The sequence below is a fragment of the Geotrypetes seraphini genome, chromosome 10 (genome assembly GCF_902459505.1).
Source record: "Geotrypetes seraphini chromosome 10, aGeoSer1.1, whole genome shotgun sequence".
Classification (NCBI taxonomy): domain Eukaryota; kingdom Metazoa; phylum Chordata; class Amphibia; order Gymnophiona; family Dermophiidae; genus Geotrypetes; species Geotrypetes seraphini.
Window position 1 is genome coordinate 91,497,299 of NC_047093.1, and position 21,747 is coordinate 91,519,045.

The 21,747-nt window shown below is 44.7% G+C and overlaps 1 protein-coding gene across 2 annotated transcripts in view; it reads right to left on the bottom strand.

Moving 5' to 3' along the window:
* Positions 1–21,747, bottom strand: part of LOC117367932 (collagen alpha-1(I) chain-like) — a 539,431-nt gene that overhangs the window by 66,375 nt on the left and 451,309 nt on the right. For both annotated transcript variants that reach the window (XM_033961051.1, XM_033961050.1), the window contains exons 44-47: positions 14,158–14,265; positions 13,502–13,555; positions 7,812–7,865; positions 5,922–5,975 (exon numbers count right to left, since the gene is read on the bottom strand). In XM_033961051.1, the coding sequence (XP_033816942.1) occupies positions 5,922–5,975; positions 7,812–7,865; positions 13,502–13,555; positions 14,158–14,265 (270 nt within the window). The remainder of the gene's footprint in view (positions 1–5,921; positions 5,976–7,811; positions 7,866–13,501; positions 13,556–14,157; positions 14,266–21,747) is intronic.

Consider the following 21,747-nt stretch of genomic DNA (forward strand, 5'->3'; position numbering starts at 1 on the left):
GAATCGATTCAAATCGATTTAAAACAATAAAAAATCGGCTTCCTGATTCGGACCCTCCCCCCTCGCCCACTAAAGCAGGAGCAGAAGCACTGCTCTTGCTGGCCGGCCGCTGCTGTTTCTGCTATAGAGGGCGAGGGGGGAGGGTCAGTCGGGAAGTGCTGCAGTGTCCGGCTTCCCCCCTGGCCTCCTGGCATCAAATTTACCTAAATCCATCAGCCTGCATAAGATCCCTCTGACATCAGAGGAGGGGCGGGACCGTGGCAGAGAGAAGACAGCTCAGAAGACCCGACAGTAGTTTGCAAAGATCGCTAGCACTAGCGATCTTATGCAGGCTGTTGGATTTAGGTAAATTGAGGCCAGAGGGAGCATGCAGGCCTTCCAGGGGGGTGCAGTCCTTCATGGGGGGGGGGGGTTGTACGGGCCTTCCGGGGGGGGGTGCAGTCCTTCATGGGGGGGGGGGGTTGTATAGGTCTTCCGGGGGGGTGCAGTCCTTCGTGGGAAGGTTGTACAGGCCTCCGGGGGGGGGGACAGGCAGGCCTTCGGGAGGGGGACAGGCAGGCCTTTGGTGCAGGCCTTCAGGGGAGACAGGCAGGCCTTGGGTGCAGGCCTTCAGGGGGGACAGGCAGGCCTTTGGGGGGGGAGACAGGCAGTCCTTGGGTGCAGGCCTTTAGGGGGGGGGGACAGGTAGGCCTTGGGTGCAGGCCTTTAGGGGGGGGGGGACAGGTAGGCCTTGGGTGCAGGCCTTTAGGGGGGGACAGGTAGGCCTTGGGTGCAGGCCTTTAGGGGGGACAGGCAGGCCTTCAGGGGGTGAGAACAGGCAGGCCTTGGGTGCAGGCCTTCAGGGGTGGAATGTAGGTCTTCAGGGGGGGACAGACCTTCAAGGGGGGACAAACCTTCAGGGGAATGGGCCCTGGTGTAAAAATACACGGAGGGAGGGAGGGAGGGAAGGGGGGTTCAAAGGGATGTGCATATGCAGGACTTTGGGGGGAAGAAATAATGGGTCTAAAAATAGAGGAGAGGGAGAGAGATGATGGGCAATGGGATTTAGGGGGGAAAGGAACAGAAAGGAAGAGATGGTGTGGAGGGGGATAGGGATACTGGATAGGAGGGTAGTTGGGAAGAAGGGAGAGATGCTGGATGAAAGGGTAGTTGAGAAAAGGTGGATCTGTGGATGGAGATGAAAAAAAGGAAATATGTCAGACCTCTAGGGAAGGGAAACAGAAGGGGAGGACAGAGATGGCAGATGGATGATTAGCACGGAGAAAGAAGAAAGAAAGAGACCCTGGCAAGCAAGTTATCAGAAGACAACCAGAGCCTGGGACCAACAAGATTTGAATAATGACCAGACAACAAAAGTAGAAAAAATCATTTTATTTTCTGTTTTGTGATTACAATATGCCAGATTTGAAACATGTATCCTGCCAGAGCTGGTGTTAGACTGCAAACGTGAGCTAGGATTTAACAGAGAGAGGAGAAGTCTTTTTTGTTTGTTTACACCAAAGTGCCAGTGTGGTTAGGAGAAGGCAAAGGGGGTGAAGAGACTATAAAAGGGTGAAGAAATTATAAAATAAACTCACCAGGATGTTTTTAAAAAAACACCCAATTGGGCAGGAAAATCGAATCAAATCGAAAAATCGATTCTATAGGCTGAATCAAATCAAATTTTTTTTTCCTGAATCGGGCAGCACTAGTATACAGTATATATATGGATATGTGAGAGAAGTACCTGATTTAGTTCATTATCTTTCTTAATCACTTTAAAGGAAGCATCACAAAATTGGAAGGAGGGAGATTAGGGTGGGGGAATTAATGGATAGGAGACATTGGGATGGTGGGGGGGGGGGGAGAGGGTTTAAAACTTATACATTAGGAGAAGACTTGCTCAGGTTGATGTACCATGGTCTTAATATTTTCATTCTGACTTTACATGCTTTTGGAAATGATTGGCATTTGACATTTTATTGATTTGTTTTGTTGTTTCAATAAAGTTTTTCCACAAAAAATAGTATCACAATACGATATATAAAAAGTTAAAATACAGTACAAAATTTCCTTACAAACAAACACATAACCCAACATACAAAATATACTAACTCAGAAAATAAAATATGCATTGAGTCATTGGAAATAATTTTATTGAATATAAAAAATGCTTTCCTTCCTGAAATGGCTCCTGTAAACTGAATGTCGAGATGTGCATTAGAGAATGACACGGTGGCGGTTTACCCGCGGCCACCGCATTTTAGCCGCGGGTCACCCGCCGAAAACGGGGAAGAAAACTAGCAGTCGCTGCGGCGACGGGGACAAGGCCATTCACCGCCCGCGGGGCAGTGAATGGTCTTGTCCCCCGCAGTGAGGCATGAAGGATCGCGCGGTCCCCGCAGCTCACACCCGCCCCGCCCAATCGATTCCAGTGTCCAGCCAGCTCTCTCCCCTCTCCTCACCCCAGTCCGCAGATCCTCCTCCTCGGCGACCCGCACGCTACCAGAGAGCCGCGCACACCCGCCGCTGCTCAGCCTCGATCTTCTGCTCTGACGCAACCGGAAACAGGAAGTTGCAGCAGAGCAGAAGATCGAACACTGAGCAGCCGCGCGTGTGCGGCTCCCTGGGAAAGCGCGCAGGTTGCCGAAAAAGAAAACCCACAAACCAAGGTGAGGAGAAGGGAGAGAGCCGGCCAAACACCAGGATCGACCGGGCAGGCAGGTAGTGGCCGCGGGGACCGTGCGATCGCTAGTGTTCCCGGCTCAAATTGGAAGGAGGGAGTGAAAGGAAAAAGGCTTATATGGATGCAGCGGGGACGGTGACGGGGCGGTGAATGGGATGGCAGTGGCGGTGACGGGGCGGTGAAAGGGATGGCGGTGACGGTGACGGGGCGGTGAAGGGATCGGCGGTGACGGGGCGGTGCAGAGGATGGTGGGCCGATGACGGTGATTTTTTCCCCGTGTCATTCTCTAATGTGCATAAAAAGTAGGTATGCCAAAAGATAGTGTCTGCAATTATATGGGCTGCATGTTGGTGTTCCCAGGAGCACTGTTTGGGCGAAGATGCAAGCTATCCTTGTGTGTATGTGGAGGGTAATTTTATAGACAAAAACAGACTCTTATAAATTAGGTCATGTGGTAGCAGGGAGAGATGAGATCATAGTGGAAATGGAGAAGAAGCAGAGGTAAAGAAGGGGGGAAAACAAATGAAAGAGGTTGGCTCTTCCATTTTTTAAATTAAATTTTGTAATCTGCTTAGAACTTATGGCCTGGTGGAATGTATATGTTTTAAATTAAACTGTGTGGCGGAGGGGTTAGAACTACAGCCTCAGCATCCTGAGGTTGTGGGTTCAAATCCCATGCTGCTTCTTGTGACCCTGGGCAAGTCGCTTAATCCCCCATTGCCCCAGGTACATTAGATTGAGTGTGAGCCCACCAGGACAGAGAGGGAAGTGCTTAGGCTACAAGTGGTATAAAATAAAATAAACATAGTAGTGATTCCTGCAAATGTGATGAAGCCCATTCAATTCATATGGGCTTTGTCGCATTTGCTGCACTGGAAATCACTACTGTGGCTTTGTAAAAGGAGCCCTTTATTAGCTACCAGTACAAAACAGGGATAAATTTAAAACTCTCTCTGATCTTCAAAGCCCTTAAAGGTAATGGACCAGAGTATTTTAAGAACAGAACTCCTTCTATGTACTTCCAAGGCTGCCAAGGTCCTTCCAATAAGTCCCTCTAACCACAGTCTATCCATAGGAAACCACACAATATGATACCTGCCAATGATACTCTTTTCTGGAGTAGCCCTCATACATTGGAACGTAGCCCCATAAATTCACCTAATGCAAGCCTATCTCTACTTCAGGAAGCAGATGAAAGTCTGGCTCTTCTTCCAAGCCTTTAATAGAAGAAGCAGATAACTAGCTAGTCACAAGAAATAACATTGGCTATACTTATTGCACCAGGACTTGCGTAGGACACATGAACCATTTTTGACTCCATGAACAATTTTTCCTCTAGTTGCTCATGCTTATCTTCTATCTTTTCTATTTGTATGTTCCACCTCCCCTTGCACCCTATGCTGTCTATTAGGATTTCTAATGTATGTTGTGTTAATATGGTAAGTAGAAACAGAGGTCAAACAAAAACAAGAAAACAATCCAACTAGTCTGCAATCAGAACAAATCAGAAAAGCAATCAGAACAAACAAAGAAGAACTGAAGACAAAAAGTAAGTTTATTAAAACAATTATATGTTGCGGTTAGTGTCACCACCTTTGTACCAACCAGGGGACCCGAGACGGTCCGTGTTTCGGTTAACACACCTTCATCAGGGGTCCCTAATTTGAAAGGTATCAAGTTAAACCGCAACAAAAATAAACCCGAGCCTGTGTAAAACTAAATTAGTCGTCGCAATAGTATCTCCATGGAGGGTAGAAAGATAAAATAATAGCATACTATGCTATTGTAATATTATTTGAATATTTTTCTTCTTTTTTTTACCACTTAGTGCTGTAATTGTTTATTGCCCATTTTTGCTGTGCACTGCCTTGGGTGAATTTCATCAAAAAGGCAGTAAATAAATCTTAATAAAACATAATAATAATTATGCTGTATATGTTTTAGATTATGACTATTATCTTATTTGATAACGCGGATAAGTGTAAAGAGATGCATGTCAGTAACAAAAATCTTATACACGAATACAGGATGTCCGGGGCGTTACTTGGAGAGACACCCCCCCCCCCCCCCCCCCAGGAAAGAGACTTGGGAGTGCTGGTCGACGAAAAGGGCAAATAGGATGCTAGGAATGATTCTGTACAAACGTAAGGAAGTTGTTCTTCACAGAGTGGTGGAAAACTGGAACGCTCTTCCGTGGGCTGTTATAAGGGCAAACATCCTCCAGGGATTCAAGACAAAGTTAGACAAGTTCCTGCTGAACCAGAACTTACGCAGGTAGGGCTAGTCTCAGTTAGGGCACTGGTCTTTGACCTAGGGGCCACCGCGGGAGCGGACTGCTGGGCACGATGGACCACTGGTCTGACCCAGCAGCAGCAATTCTTTTTTTTTTAAAGGTCTTGAAGCTCTATATCACTCCTACTGGCTAAACTGCTTAAATATCACCATCACTAGTGGTACACAGCAATCCTGCTCTGCTGCAAACCAGCTGGGTTGAAGAAGGATAGACCATGGCACAAAAGTGGGCTTTTTTTTATTATGACAGTCGGTGACGCACTAGATTCCTCCTAGGTCCCTCACCCCATTCTCTTCCTTTTTGAATAGAAGTAAGGGAAAGGACACTGAGGACAGCCATGTTTTAAAGATGTCATTAATGGTTCTAAAAACCTCAACCATGTAACCCAATAAACAAATGGATACAATCTAATATAGCTTACAAGAGCTTACAGCTAGTATTTCTTTTGTACATTTGCTTATTATAATAGGATAAGGTAAGGGTATAATCTTTTTCAACATGTATCATGGACAATGGTGATTTTTGATATAAAATTTCTCTAGCACAAAAACTCTAGAGAAGTTGCTGGTATTCTTAGGAAGTTATGTTGGCACTGTACGGGGGGAGGGGGGGGAGTATGTTTCTATGCAACTGGATCACAAATTGCCAGAGCAGACCTCAATACTAAGAAGGCCCTATTAATCAGTATGTTTCCTATGTGTTCTTTCAAATAATATAGCCTAAGAGCCCCTTAAACTTCGCAGAGGCTCATCAGATGTGTCTGGCTATTCCACTGCCTGCCCTTTTGCAGTGTTGTCTGGGGGGACCATATGTTCCCAATAGTAAAGTAAGGATAAGTTTTGCAGATCATAACACAAAATGCTCATACTACAGATGTTGAATGTTGACTGATGAGGTTGTCTAAGGAAAATGCTTTTTACCGATGTCTGTGGGGAAGAATAAGGAAGAAGTTACAACTATTACCTCTAGCCCATAAACTCCTGTGGGTCCAATCACTCCTGGTACTCCAGTATTTCCCTGCAATGCATAGAAAAAAACCCAATCAGCTCTCTGCCACATACATTCAAGTCCCATTCTTTTAAATGTCAGGATTTCACATAGTTTCTCTCTATGAATTTGGTAGAAGATGCCTCTCCTTAAAACAGTGTTCTTCAGTGCAAAGCCCGGGCACCAGTAGTGGTCCCCGCTGTCTCTAAGTATAGCGCTCTTGATTCTGGCCTCTCTCTCCAGTCTTGCTAGTGGTAATACATCTGTATCAGTTGTTTTATTTTCTACATACACGTAGCATTCAGTTCTCTAAGGCTGAATCATGTGTTGCTCAAACTCCTTCACTATTTTCATAAGACTGAGAGCACAGTGTGGGATATTGGGTACTGAGCAGTTTGAAAACCTGTTTACAATATGGTGCCAGAAAAAACAGAATGTTCCAGAGGTGGTACTGTCAGCAAATCTATTTGTTAAATAAAGGAGAATTAAGTCCCTGAGGTTCCCATGAGTCATGCATTGAAGAACACTGCTCTAGGTAAACTGCATCACTCTATCCCAGAAATTTTGAGCCTTAGGGCAAAACCACCAGATATGTTCAAATGTACCCACCACACCGCATTCTCTCCAACACAGATCAGAGCCCAGGCCATATATAGTTTTAAGATGGGTCAGAGTATATTACCAGTGATAGCACTGTTTATAACCATTTTCTGCTAGCAATGGAAACTAAGCAGTGATTGGAAAATTTTCCCCCATTCTTTTCTTGAATAACATTACCAAGGAGCTCTTCCCATTGTTGCCTATATTTCAGAGGTACTGAAAGGTGTGACAAATGCGCATTATAAAGTTTGGTAATGCTTCCCTGACCGCTGTCCGTAATCAGAACCATCTCCATGGATGACGGTTCCCAGGAGGTCAGCTCCCTCATAGCCCGTCTTTTAATAAAGTTCTCAATTTGCCTCTATGGAAAAAGATTTCTAGGAGTCAATCCATATTCATCCACTAGGGTCCCAAAAGTAAGGAGGTTCCCAGCCTCCATAAGCTAACCCAGAGTCAGCAGGCCCTTCATGGCCCAGCACCTAAAAACTGGGTCAAGTTCTCCTGGGGTAAAATTGGGCGCATAAGGGAGAGCTGTCCCTGGGAAGTACACTTTCTCGCCCAAACATTGAGCACACACCCTAAGCCAGAGGGTTAGATTATGCCATAAAATAGGGTTCGCTTACAATAAAAGATATTTCCAACTAGAATCACCCATTCTCTGGGAATGACAGCAGAGGTACTGAATTAGGCTCTGATATTCAATGCTGGCACTTATGCAGGTACTGGTACTAAATATCTTTCTTCTGTGTGAGTTCTGGTTACGGACAGTAAGCAGCCAGCCAGCCCACCCGCCCTCCCTTTCAACTCCCATTTCCAAAAGATGTTGCCCCTCCCCCATTCTGTTCTTTCTCCCACCTCTCTCACTTCTGGGTGTGCAATTTATTATTTATATAAATTATGCCTGCAACATACTTTGATTTCATTGTCTTAAAGGCAGACACTTCACAGCCCTCCTCCAGTAAATACTGTTTCATTTTGGCCTTTTTCCTCATTCACAGGACTTTGACCTTCTTTTACCAACACCTTGCTAACTGAGGGCTGTGGGGAAGGGGTACATATCTTCCATAATTTGGACTTACCACCACCACTTTTTTATTTCCCTAAGGCAGTCTGGAAAACAGCTTTCATCTTACTTAATGATGCATGAAGTTTAAATCTCAACAGCTGCATGGAAATACACTTGAATCCAGAGGTCAAATTACAATTTTTTAATTTATTTTTAAGGAACCTAATGGCAAGGCATCACAATGTTCAAGCATACTGTACCTTTTCCCCTTCTTTACCATTCAGTCCACGTGGACCATGGATGCCTTCTTCTCCCTGTAGAGATCAATGAGACAGATAATTTTGCAGTCTCGTTTTACAAAAAAAATTATCCCCCTCTTTTATAAAGCCATGCTAGTGGCTGCTGCTGTAGTAACTGCCTCAAAGCCTTTAGGAATTTAAAGAGCTTCAGGTTTTTTGCCACACAGCAGCCACTAGCATGGATCTGTAAATCAGGGGATATGTTAAGAAACATTTTTAGAGGAAATTAGCTTGAAGCTCATTACTTAACCCAGGAAAAGGCATACTGGCCTTTGGTTTCTGCATTCTTGAAAAACATACGGTAAGTGATTTTTTTACAATACAGTTACAGTTTATAGTTTATTCAGCTTTCATACCACACCCATCATATATTGACTGAGTGTTTTGCAAAAATATCATACAAAGACAAGAAAAAAAGTTTAATTACATCACACTAAAAACAACAGATGAAAGAAAACACAGTATGCTATTTGCTAGTTGCCCATACCTCACCAACCAAAATCTCTACTCAGAACCCACAGACCAATCCATAGGTCAAATGCTATGTAAAAAAAGATAATATTTAAATTTGATTTTAAATTTTTCAAGTAACATTTTAAATCTCAGCTTGGAAGAGCATTTCAAAGCATTGGCCTGCTTAAGTATTTTTCTATTGTTTAAACAAAAAAAAATCCCCGCGCCCCCTCCTGTGAGAGGTCAGGGCAGCCATTTTGAAAAGTGCCATGAAGGGGAACAAGTGAGGGGGCTACGCTCCTGCCTCTGAAGACCCCTGCTGGACCAGTGGTATGTAGGTAGGCTCCTCCCTAAGGAAGTTCCTGATTGGTTCAGATGCCTCAGGCCCCTCCCAAGGGAGGAGCCCGAAGTGCCTGAGCCAATCAGGGCCTTAGGCCCCTCCCTTGTGCATCACATGATGCACCAGGGAGGGGCCTAAGGCCTGCATTGTGCAGACAGTGGCCGGCGGAGAAGCAGGAGGAACTGAGTAACCCTTCTGCTCCTGACAGAGGTAGGGGGGGGCCACGGTGGAGAGAACACACAACCCAACCCAAAGGTTGGGGGGCCAATGGCAGAAGGTAGTGGGCATCCCTCCTGCCATATCAGCTCAGTTCGGCGCGGGGGGGCGATGCTAGGAAGAGTGGGCATCCCTCCTGCCATATTCACGCAGTGGGGGCAGTGTCTGCTGGCAGGAGGGAGTTGGCATCCCTCCTGCCATTTTGGGGGGGTTCAAGGAGAGAGGGATGCTTTGTCGGGAAGTGGGGGGCTTTTTGTTATTGGACAGATATTTTGCGTGTGTAATATACGCAATATATCTGCCATTAAAAAAGGAAAAAAAAACCCGGCAGAAGCCCTGACAGCAATGACAGGAGGTTGCTTCTCCTGTCACTACTGTCAAGTCTCTGCACATGTCTTAATCGCTCATTGATCAACTGAGTCGGTGAGTTTGCATGCAAATGATTTGTACTTCTGTGCAGAGAATCAGTCAACAGCGATTGAGTCGCTATCTTTAGTGAATCTGGGCCATAGGGCTAGATTCACACGGTTTGCGACCCCTTTACTATCAAATTTCCATCCGGCCTGATTCAATTACCTCTCCTGCGATCCGCTTTGAATCTATGCATGCAAATGAGGTGAAATGCATGCAAATTGGACAGCAACCCGATTCACTACATCAAATTTCTAATCCGACTGGGCTGGCCGATCACCTGAAGAAGCGACTGCTGGGGACCAGTCGAAAACCTCTTTCCGACTGGAAGCCCTGCACTCTGCTCTGCAATCTCTCCTGCCTGCTCGCTCCAAATGCTGCCCTGCTTCTTATCTCTTGCTGCTCATCTTTCTGATGCTCTTCTCCTGCCTGCCCAAATTGCTACCTTCCCCAAACTGTCATAATTTCCTGCCTGCCTGGACTCTCCCACCCTTCTCCGCAGTGCAAGCCCGTGGTTTTAACCCGCAGGCTCTAAGCGGGTTAAAACCACAGGCTCCATTTATCTTTTTATTATTAGTGAGGGCAGCAGCTGGCAAGAGGGGGACCAGCTTTCTGGGAGCCACGCGGGTTGGGGGTCAGTGGCGATGGTGGCGTTTGGCTCAGTCTCCCCAAAGTTCTGCCTCAAGTACAAAAAAAGTTTTTTAAAAAAAAAAGATCGCTGCACCTATGGACTGCACATGCACGATCCATGCAGGCAGATGGGGGCATTCCTCCGATCGCCTACATCTGCATATTTTTGGTTTCTGAATTGATCGGGCCCAGACCAGGCCCGATCTGGCAGGTTAGTGAATCCTGGCCATAGTATCTCGGATCAACATGTTGATAAAGTGGCACTAATCAAGGAAGCCCTTGGGCAATGCAGAGACTCACTGTGGGAGCTCATTTCCTTAAGTCAGCAGGGGCTGAACTGTGAGGCCATGTGTGAAAAACACAGTTGCTCAATGGCAGGGCCAGTCCAAGCACTAACTTAGATTGCTCAATATATCAATTTACCTTTATTGTTTCTGGTTTTACTCCTAAGCCAGTTTTTCTTATCCACTTAGTGATGGATGCTCTAAAATCACCATTAAAATCCTGTGAGTTGAAAGTGCTGGTAAATGGTCTGATTTTAAAATGGTGACCAATGTTGAAACAATTTTGCATGCAAATGAGTTTCGAGGAGGTCCGCCATAATCCCATCTGATCAGTCATTGGAGAATGTGACAGACACATGCACAGAGCTGGCAGGGGAAGCTGACACGTGCAGAGCTAGCAGGGGAAGCACCAAACAGCTGGGCGGCAGGGGAAGCCCTGAAGCAGCCTCCTGCTGCTCAGCTGTTTGGGGCAGGAAGAGTCGTCATTTTTTTTTAATGGGCACCCTCCACCACATCCCCCAAGCTTAAAAAAAAAAATTAAAGCATGAGGGAAGGCCATTCCCTCTTGCCTCGGCCACCCAAACCCCCCCAAATCCCTGACCCATTCACCTTTAAACTGAAGATTTGCAGGAGGGATGACCACTCCCTCCTGCCATTGGGCTCCCCCCCCACGAACACCTACCTTTAAATTGAAGATGGGCAGGAGGGATTCCCACTCCCTCCTGCCACCAAGGACCCCTGCAAACCCTGACAACCCCCCCCAGTACCTCTAAGGGATGCCCACTCCCTCCTACTGGCAGGCCCGCCTCTTCAAAATGGTGCATTCTGGGAGGGGCCTGATTGGTTCTGGTGCCTAAGGCCCCTCCCATAGGCCCCGTCCTAAACTGAAAAATCATGCTGTGCATGGGTTGTGTGAGCACACACCGACTAAGTCCATTAAAATAAAACTAGCTGGGCATTAGACCCCTCCCAATGCATCCCAGCATGCACGGTGGAGGCTCGCCATTTTGAAGAGGCGGGATGGGGTCTCACACCACTGCCTCAGTGGAAGACTGACTATAGAAAAATTATGCCCTGCATAAGCTGTTTTACACTCTCTGATACTGAATATTTTTAAAGAGCAGTTTCAATTTTTGCACTATTGCACATTGGAAGAAATCATATAATGAATTAATGAAAATGAATAATAACAATGATTGTCTGGAGATATGAAAAATGATAGTATGAAAAAGTGGAGTTTTTCATGCCTATGAAAGAATATGAGTATAGTCTACAGCTTGGCTAAGGCTTATACTTTTATGTCTGAGGCTTTTTCTCCACTTTTTTGAGAGTGCAAATGTATATGTGTGAAATGTTTGCTCTTCATTCCTAGATAATTTTTGAGATAATGGTGAAATCAATTACCCCCAACATTGACTGGATAAATGTTACATCAGGGAGTGCTAGGAAGTTAAAATTCCTAGACATAATAAAAGACTACTTCTTGAAGCAACTGGTCCAGGAACCGACAAAAGGGGGAGTTATTTTAGATTTAGTCCTTAGTGGAATGCAGGACAAAGCACAAGAGGTAACTGTAATTATAAAATGATCACATTTGAGCTGATACCTAGAGTGATGTCACAAAAGAAATCTACTGTAGAGGCATTTAATTTTCAAAATGGTAACTATGATAAAATGAGGAAAATGGTTAAAAAGAAGCTAAAAGGATCAGTTGCAGAGGTTAGGACTGTAAACCAGATGTGGATGTTATTTAAAAATACCATCTTGGAAGCTCAGACCAGATATATTCCATGTATTAACAAAGGTGGAAACAAGAGCCAGCATGGCTTAAAGGTAAAGTGAAAGAAGCTATTAGAGCCAAAAACATCCTTTAAAGAATGGAAAATGGAAGGGGCAGAGAGGGCAGACAGTGAATGGAAGGGGCAGAGAGAGAGAGAGAGTGCAGATGCATACAAGGGAGAGAGAGAACAAATATTGGATGGAAAGAAGAGCGTGAAGAGATGATGATTAAAGCAGAAATGACAAAAGGTTGAAAAATATTTTTTTGTCGCTTTAGATTTAGAATAAAATAATATTGTAGCTGTATTGATAAATGTTTATAATTAGAAAATGGAAATAAGGTAATAAGGTGGACTAATTTTAATATATTTTTTTACTTACTTTTGGAAACCAAAACCCTCTTCCTCAGGTCAGGACAGTATACCGTAACAGTGGTATACTGTACTGAAGGAGGTTTTGGCTTCTGAAAGCTAATTGAAAAGTATATTAGTCCAATAAATGGTATTTTCTTATTTTCCATTTTTTAATTTGTAAATTGATGATTGTTGTTATTTGTCAGGTTTTTTTTTTCAAATTTACATCTGCTATCTTTACTGTATATTTTGTACATTATTAGGGGATGTGTCACCATTTCTGTTTCTGTGGAGCTGCATTGTATGGAGTGTCTGGCTTCTTGGCTAGGGTTACCAGATGTCTGTGAAAACCTGGACATGTCCTCTTTTTAGAGCAGTGGTTCCCAACACTGTCCTGGAGGACCACCAGCCAATCAGATTTTCAGGATAGCCCTAATGATTATGCATGGAGCAGATTTGCATGCCTGTCACCTCCATTATATGCAAATCTCTCTCATGCATATTCATTATAGCTATCCCAAAAACCCGACTGGCTGGTGGTCCTCCAGGACAGGGTTGGGAACCACTGTTTTAGAGGACTGTCTGGGTGTCCAGAGGGATTTCCAAAACCTGGTAGTTTGTCCAGGTTTTAAAAAGCCCCAAGCTCGGGCCACGTTTGGATGTCCTTTGCGTACACACACACACGGATGTTGATATGATGTAATCACACACATGCGCGCATGCATACGACATCATGTTGACGTCCGTGCATGCACAGAGGACACCCAGATGTGGCTCCGAGCTCGGGAAAGGAGATACGTGGTTCATGTGGGTGCAGGGCTGAGGGCAGAATAGGGCCGGGCTGTGGGCAAAACAGGGCGGGGCTGGGGGAGGGACAGAGCGGGGCAAGATGTCCTCTTTTTTTAAAGAGGAAATCTGGTAACCCCAGGCAATAGTATTTATAGACTCATTTTAGAGGATTAGTTCACTACTTAACCACAAATACAGTCAAACAGGTCTTCTGTTTTGGGCTGTTCTCTTACCTTAGTGCATGAATAATATATTTAGGTAATTTTTATTGCACACTCTAAAGATACTTCCTCTGAATGGTAAGGTAAGCCATATGTATAGTGTGCTAACGTGATAAATGTTAACTTCAGAACTGGGCACATTTTTCAAATGAGAAAAATTGCAAAAGGAACATACCATATGTCCTCTGTTACCAACAAGGCCTGCAATTCCAACTAGGCCTACTTGACCCTGTTCAGAAAATAATGTGAAATTACTTATTCAGTACAAAATTAAAACAGTGAAGTAGTAGACATTTCTCTGAGAATATAATTATTTAACCTTCAAGCCTTTTTTAAAAGTTTTTATTTACCTCACATCATTGGTACATCAAGGCAAGTTTCATTCAGATACAATCAATATTTTATTTTCCCCAGAGGTCTTACAGATAGTTTGTACCTGAGGCAATGAAAAGTGAAGTGACTTGCCAAAGATCTTCCCTTGTTCTCAGCCTCCCACTGGGCTACTTTTTTGACCCAGTAATGTGATTATGTCCATTTTCATCTCATCACCATCACCATCATCTTTATCTATTTCCAGAGGATTCTAATATATTTCCTCTTCAGTTTTTATGCTAGTATTTTGGTTCTGTAAAAGGAGATTGCCAATATATTGGAATAGAGAAATTGGACTTATTTTTGTAAAATGAAGTTGCTGTTATAAACTGGGATTGGATGTTAAAGTATGTGCTAAGGAAAGTAAAATGAGAAAAAGAGGAGCCAGGTCATCCAATAGTATATGATGCAATTCCCATTTCCTGACAGGAAGAGCTCATAGAGATCTGACGTACTTACTATTAAACCTTCTTGCCCTTTCTCTCCTTTAAGGCCCTTCTCACCACTCTCTCCCATAACTCCACTTAGCCCGTCAATTCCAGGAGTACCAAGAACACCAGGATCACCCTGTGGTATAAGAGGGAAGAGAGTCAGAAATTATTTTCAAAGACCATACAAACTTTTGATGTTTAAATTCTGTGCCCAGATTTTTTCAGAGAATTTTCTATGCTTAGGTTGAGTTTGACTGTGAATCAATCTTAGCAGAGAAAGCTGGAGTAAATGTCATATCAATTCATGAGAGTATGATCAATGGGAGGTCTTGTACTTGGTATAAAAGTGAACTGTATAGCAGCGTTCTCTGGTTCTTCCTAAATCTAATTGCTTGGCAAATGTTGCATCCTGTTCCTTCACTACCAATCTATCCCTCCTTCTCTCCCCTTCCAACGTAAGAGTTTACACTGAATAGTTTATATATCTTTTGTTTTTGAAATGACTTATTGTTTCATTTTAATCTTAACTTATTCAAAATAACAAACATAAAAAGTAAAATTAAAACAAAAATTTTAGGTTCAACGCCCATCAGCAAAAAACCCTCCAAAACCTATTTATATAAAAGTAATAACAAAAAAAAGAGTCCCTGCTCCCCCCCCCCCACCCCAACAGCATCCTATCTCTTACCTCACCTGCCAGTCATCGGTAGGAACAATCCCTAGTCTTTGTCCTGTTATAATTCTTTCTCCATTGCCTGTAAAATTCCTTCCTTTCTCCATTTAGCCAGTTCCTTATTTCCTATCTGAATCTTGACTAAATTGATGTGACCATGAAGCTCTCTATTAGCACCTCAAAATATAGTTCCCTAAGTGCTGCAATCACCACTAATTGGACTCATTTCCAAATATCTAGCACCATGTTTCTTCCTTGCCTTTATCAAATTTCATCTACATCATACATTGGCTGGGACATATGTGTTAATGGTATTCTGCATTTAGAACTAGAAAAAATAATGCACAAATAGAAAATTATAATCTCTTACCTGGTAATTTTCTTTCATTTAGTCATACCAGACCAGTCCAAAATGAATGGGTTATGTCCATCTACCAGTGGAGGAAGACAGAGAAAAATAATTCCAAGCAATGGTGCTCATAAGAGGTATAGCTAACAATTGGAAAAGACTGAGGCCAACATGACACTGAGGCTATACTGTTAACATTATAGAATGCGGCTTATACTCAACTGACATACAGGTATTTCACCGAGTCAGAAGATATGAGGCATCCATATGAAGGAAATGAAAAGCAGAAGCTATTACCAGCAAACACTAAGAAAACACTTAAGGAAAACCAGAGAGGGCTGGTTTCTGGACTGGTCTGGCATAACAATTAAAGGAAAGAAAATTATCATCAGGAAAGAAACAATTTTCCCTTCCATTACTTCTATACCAGACTAGTCCAGAATGAACTGGATGTAGCAAAGAAGTATCCCAATTAGGGTGGGACAAAGAAAAAAAAAAATAGAAAAGGAGAACTGCAGTATCAACAAATGGGAGTTCCGAAGTTAACTATCTAGAAGGCATGAAACCAAACAAGCTTAGCTGTGATTAGATGGCAACACAATTGAGAATAGTACTGGGTAGACTTCTATGGTCTGTGCTCTGATCGTAGCTGAACAGATAGACCAGTGCTGGCCAGAGTTCTATGGTCTGTGCCCTGAAAATGGCAAGGACAAATCAAGATCAAGTATGCATATGTTGTACCACATTGTACTGTATGAATTTACCTTGTTGGGCAGATTGAATGAAGTCTATCTGCCGTCATCTACTATGTTACTACCGTGTTTCCCGAAAATAAGACCTACCCCAAAAATAAGCTCTAGCATGATTTTCGGGTAGGTCTTAATATAAGCCCTACTCCCGAAAATAAGCCTTAGTCGCCGGCAGCAGCAGCGCTTCCCCCCACCCGCTGCGCCCCCCCTCCCCCACTGACCCATCTCTCCCTTCCATCCAAACCGCGAGACAGGAATACCTTATAACAGAATCGGCAGCAATCTACACAGGCTGCTTTGTGGCCTTCTATCTCTTGGGCGTTCCTCTGCCGCATCACTGATGATGTCATCTGCATCGTGGCAGAGCAACGCCCGGGAGATACAAGGCCATGAAGCAGCCTGTGTAGTTTGCTGCCGATACTGTTATAAGGTATTGCTGTCTCGTGGTTGGGATGGGAGGGAGAGATGGGTTGGCGGGGATAGGGTGGGGGTTGCACGGCGGCGGGCGGTTGGGGATAGGAAGATGCTACACGGGGATGGAGGGATAGAAGCTGCAAGGATGGGAGGGAGGGTAATACTGCACAAGGAGATGGGTGAGAGGGGAGGAAAGATGCTGCACATGTGCGGGAGAGAAAGGAAATAGAAAGAATTGGGGTGAAGGAGAGGAATGGAGAGATGATCATTACTTGAAAAAAATAAGACATCCCCAAAAATAAGACCTAGTGCATTTTTTGGGCCCCAAATTAATATAAGACAGTGTCTTATTTTCGAGGAAACACGGTATGTAGTTGTGATCTTTTGGATCTTTGAGACGCCGTCAGCGTCCGAATTAGAGTGCGATCGGATATGTTACACCCTGAGGCAGCTTAATAGTGAAACGCTGGCCACCGTTGGTGTACCGATCCTCAAGAAAGAAAGAAAGATAAGTTGTTTTTTTCTTCTATTTTATTCAATTTTTCAAAGCAATTATTAACATAGCACATTGCCTGGACCAACTCTAACAGGAGGTTTTTAGCCAGTGAAGTGACCGCTCGAACACCGGTATTCCACCATTGTGGAGGTGGGCGGGCCCTTGTCTGAGGCTTTTTCCTCCATCAAGATTGGTCTTTTGCCTGTGCTTTAACATCGTTATACCATCATTGTATTCCATCTTTGTGAAAGTGTTTTGTTCATTACTAGTGTTTTTCACAATATCCAAGTGTTTTTTGTTGTTGTGATAGGTAAAACCATGCAGACAACAGTTGAAGCTGAGCTGAGACATACAGAAGTTGAGGAGATATAAAGGTGGCAAAAGTGGTTCCTGGAAATGCACATGCAAACAACCAGTATCCCAGAGAATCAGGTGCGTTAAGTGATGCTGTACAGTAAAGGTGCCTGAGCAAAGAATGCACCAAGTATTGTCGCAGTTGTCATTGTTAAAAAATGGGAGGTGGCAACTGATGCCATACAGGAGGCTACTGTATGAGATGTAGAAATGAGTAGGCTGCAGTCAAGGCCTCTCCTGTAAACTGAGCTGCTCAGATACACTTGTGGCCCACACATATACAGTCACTTCACAGCCTCTACATCTGAAAGCATCTGCAGCTGCTGTGTCTAAAGCCACGTCTGTTGACAGCACCAATGACACCACACAGGCGGACATTACATGCAAGTCACACCTGTGCATGCCATCTCTGAAGCTACAGTTGTGGAAGGTAGACCTGAGAAACTGAGATATGACCAATCCTCATAAGAAGATGGAAAATCATGAAGCCATGTGTTAGGATGGTACTTGCGACCCACATTGCTCTTTGTTGCGTAGGTATGCTATGAGCAGACACCGAATCTGCATCATCCTGGAACTCAGCAGGTTATAGAAGCAAGATGAGTACCTTGGAGCTGATGCGGAAATCACACTACAGCCAAACTAAATAGCAACAAAATAAACTCCTCCTGGGGTGCAGGAGGAGGATGGGGACGCTGACTCTTGGCAGCTGGTAACCTCCTCCACAAGAAAACATGGAAAACATTCTTCTATTTCTTCTTTTTCATCTCCTGTCTCCTTCTCTTGCACACAGGGCAGCCCTACATCAACCCCACTAATAACCTTGAGGAACAGATTCCAGATACTACAGGAAGGACCCGCGAGCGAGGCACAGGAGGTCAACCTTCAGACAGTCCCAGTTCCAGAGACAACTGATCAGCTCCCCTCAAAGAAGCGCAGAGTAGTAGTCATTGGGGACTCCCTGCTGAGGGGCACCGAGGGACCAATCTGCAGACCGGATATGCAGTCGAGAGAGGTTTGCTGCCTGCCAGGGGCCAAGATCCACGATGTAACCGCCTGCCTGGACCGACTCATCAAGCTCGAGGACTACTTTCCCATGCTCCTTATTCACGTTGGAACGAACGACACTGCCAGGAACACCCCAGAGAACATACCTAAGGACTTTGGAGCCCTGGGCGAGAAGCTGAGGCAGATGGGAGCGCAGGTGGTCTTCTCCTCGATCCTCCCTGTAAGAGACAAGGGAAGAGCCAGGGAGGAGCGTATCCAGAGGACGAACAAGTGGCTACATGAATGGTGCAGGGACATGAACTTCGGCTTCCTGGACCATGGAGAGGCACTAAAGGGACTGCAGGGACCAGATGGACTCCACCTGACCAGGAGAGGCAAGAACAGTCTTTGGACATCGACTAGCCCACCTACTCCGAAGGGCTTTAAACTAGGTAAGTTGGGGGAGGGTACCCACTCATGTACTAGCATAGTAAGTAATTTTCCAGGAGAGGTGAATCGACACTCCATTTCTGAGACCGAGGTAAATTCACACAGTAAAAACAATCATATAAAAGCCACTCAAACTCAGGTGGGAAATTCTACACAGGGTCTTAGCAAACATAAAGTATGGAGGGCTATGTATGTTAATGCACACAGCTTAGGCAATAAAATTCTAGAATTAGAGACAGAGATAACGAACGCCGACCTCGATGTGATAGCGATATCTGAGACTTGTTTCACAGACTCACATGGGTGGGACATGGCTATACCAGGATACAACTTAATTCGTCGGGACAGAGAGGGAAGAATAGGGGGTGGGGTAGCACTATACACTAGAGATAACATCAAAGTCACCAGAATCACAGATGTCAACTACACCAGGGAATCACTCTGAGTGAACCTGGCCAGAGGAAACGAAAAATGCTTGTATCTGGGTGTGGTATACAGGCCCCCAAAACAGCAGGAAGACAGGGATATGGAACTAATCAAAGACATTGAGAACATCACTTTGCGTGGGGACACGGTACTGCTAGGGGACTTCAATATGCCCGATGCTGATTGGAAGACACTTTCTGCTACTACCAGCGGCAGCAGAAGGCTTTTAACCTCCATAAAAGGAGCACGACTCAAACAAATGGTGCTGGAGCCCACTAGAGATCAGGCAACACTGGACCTGATACTCACCAACGGAAAAAGCATTTCAGAAGTTTCGGTAGGCAATACACTGGCCTCCAGCGACCACAACATGGTATGGTTCAACATCAAGATAGGCTTCACTAGATCAAACACAGCAACAAAGGTCCTCGACTTTCGGGGCACTGACTTTAAACGCATGGGAGACCTCGTCCATCAGGCGCTACAAAACCAAGCTGAAACCAATAATGTAGAGGCTATGTTGTCAATCCTGAAATGCACCTTACATGAGGCAACAAACCGCTATGCAAAAACAGTAAGCAAACGACGGAGGAAGAACAAGCCCCAGTGGTTCTCTGCAGAGATCTCAGATCTTGTTAAGGAAAAGAAAAAAGCTTTTATTTCCTACAAGCATACAGGAAACAGGGTGGCAAAAGAAGACTATCTGACCAGGTCTAAGGCAGTCAAAGCGGCAGTCAGAGAGGCCAAGATTCAAACAAAAGAACATTTAGCGAAAAACATTAAAAAAGGGGATAAATCCTTCTTCAGATACATTAGCGACAGGAAACGAAACACAGATGGGATAGTACGTCTCAGGAAAACAGACGGGACCTATGCAGAAATGGATTCTGATAAAGCCAAACTACTAAATGAATACTTTTGCTCAGTCTTTACCTGTGAGGCACCAGGGACCGGTCCACAACTGCAGGCAAGGCAAACCTCGGAAGACCCGTTTCAAAATTTCAAGTTTACACCCAGCAGCGTCCATGGCGAATTATCAAAACTCAAGGTGAACAAAGCCATGGGACCGGACAATCTACACCCCAGGATTCTTAGGGAGTTGTGTGATGTCCTGGCCGAACCGCTATCTGTGCTGTTCAGTCTTTCCCTAAGTACCGGAAAAGTCCCCATGGACTGGAAAACAGCTAACGTCATTCCATTGCACAAAAAAGGTTGCAGAACGGAGACTGCGAATTACAGACCGGTGAGTCTCACCTCAATAGTGAGCAAACTCATGGAAAGACTTATTAAACACGAATTAGATACGATCCTGTTTGAGGAGAATCTACAGGATCCCCACCAGCATGGATTCACAAAGGGAAGGTCCTGTCAATCCAATCTGTTCAGCTTCTTTGACTGGGTTACAAGGAAACTGGATATGGGGAAGTCTCTGGACGTCGTGTACTTGGACTTCAGCAAAGCTTTTGATAGCGTCCCGCACCGCAGATTGTTGAGCAAAATGACTTCAGTGGGATTGGGAGTGACATTGACGACATGGGTCAATGACTGGTTAAGCGGTAGAATCCAGAGGGTAGTGGTTAACGGTACCCCCTCCAATACATCGGAGGTGACCAGTGGAGTGCCACAGGGATCGGTCTTGGGACCGATCCTTTTCAACATATACATAAGAGACCTGACTCAAGGGCTTCAAGGTAAAATAACCCTATTCGCCGACGACGCCAAACTATGCAACATAGTAGATAACAGCACCCTGCCCGACAGTATGGAACAGGACCTGCTCTTATTGGAACATTGGTCCTCGACTTGGCAGCTAGGCTTCAATGCCAAAAAATGTAAGGTCATGCACCTTGGCAGCAGAAACCCGTGCAGAACTTACACTCTAAATGGTGAGACCTTAGCTAGGACTAGGGCAGAGCGTGATTTGGGAGTAATCATTAGTGAAGACATGAAAACTGCCAAGCAGGTGAAGAAAGCTGCATCCAAGGCTAGACAAATGGTGGGATGCATCCATAGAGGTTTCGTCAGCCGGAGGCCCGAAGTCATAATGCCCCTGTACAGATCCATGGTGAGACCTCATCTTGAATATTGTGTTCAATTCTGGAGACCACATTATCAAAAAGATGTGCGGAGAATCGAGTCGGTTCAGCGAATGACCACCAGGATGGTCTCGGGACTCAAGAACCTCCCATATGAGGAAAGACTAAATAAATTGCAGCTATACTCCCTCGAGGAACGTAGAGAGAGGGGAGACATGATTGAGACTTTTAAATATATCACGGGCCGCATCGAGGTGGAAGATGATATCTTCTTTCTTAAAGGACCTTCAACCACAAGAGGTCATCCGCTGAAAATCAAAGGCGGGCAATTTCATGGCGACGCCAGGAAGTATTTCTTCACCAAAAGGGTAGTCGATCATTGGAATGAACTTCCATTGCAGGTGATTAACGCCAGCAGCGTGCTCGATTTTAAAAAGAAATGGGATATGTATGTGGGATCTCTAGCCGGGTGAAGTCTAGGGGTGGGTCATTAGCGTGGGCAGCCCTTTTCTGCCGTCATATTCTATGTTTCTATGAAAGGACACAGGAAGCTCCTTGAGATAGCCACACGAGAACATGCCACAGGCAATAAATAACTGAAAGCAAAGCAGCAGCAAAGTCCTGAAAAAAAAAACAAAACCCCACAAAACAGAAGAGACAGATTCAACTGAGTGAATGGTAGAA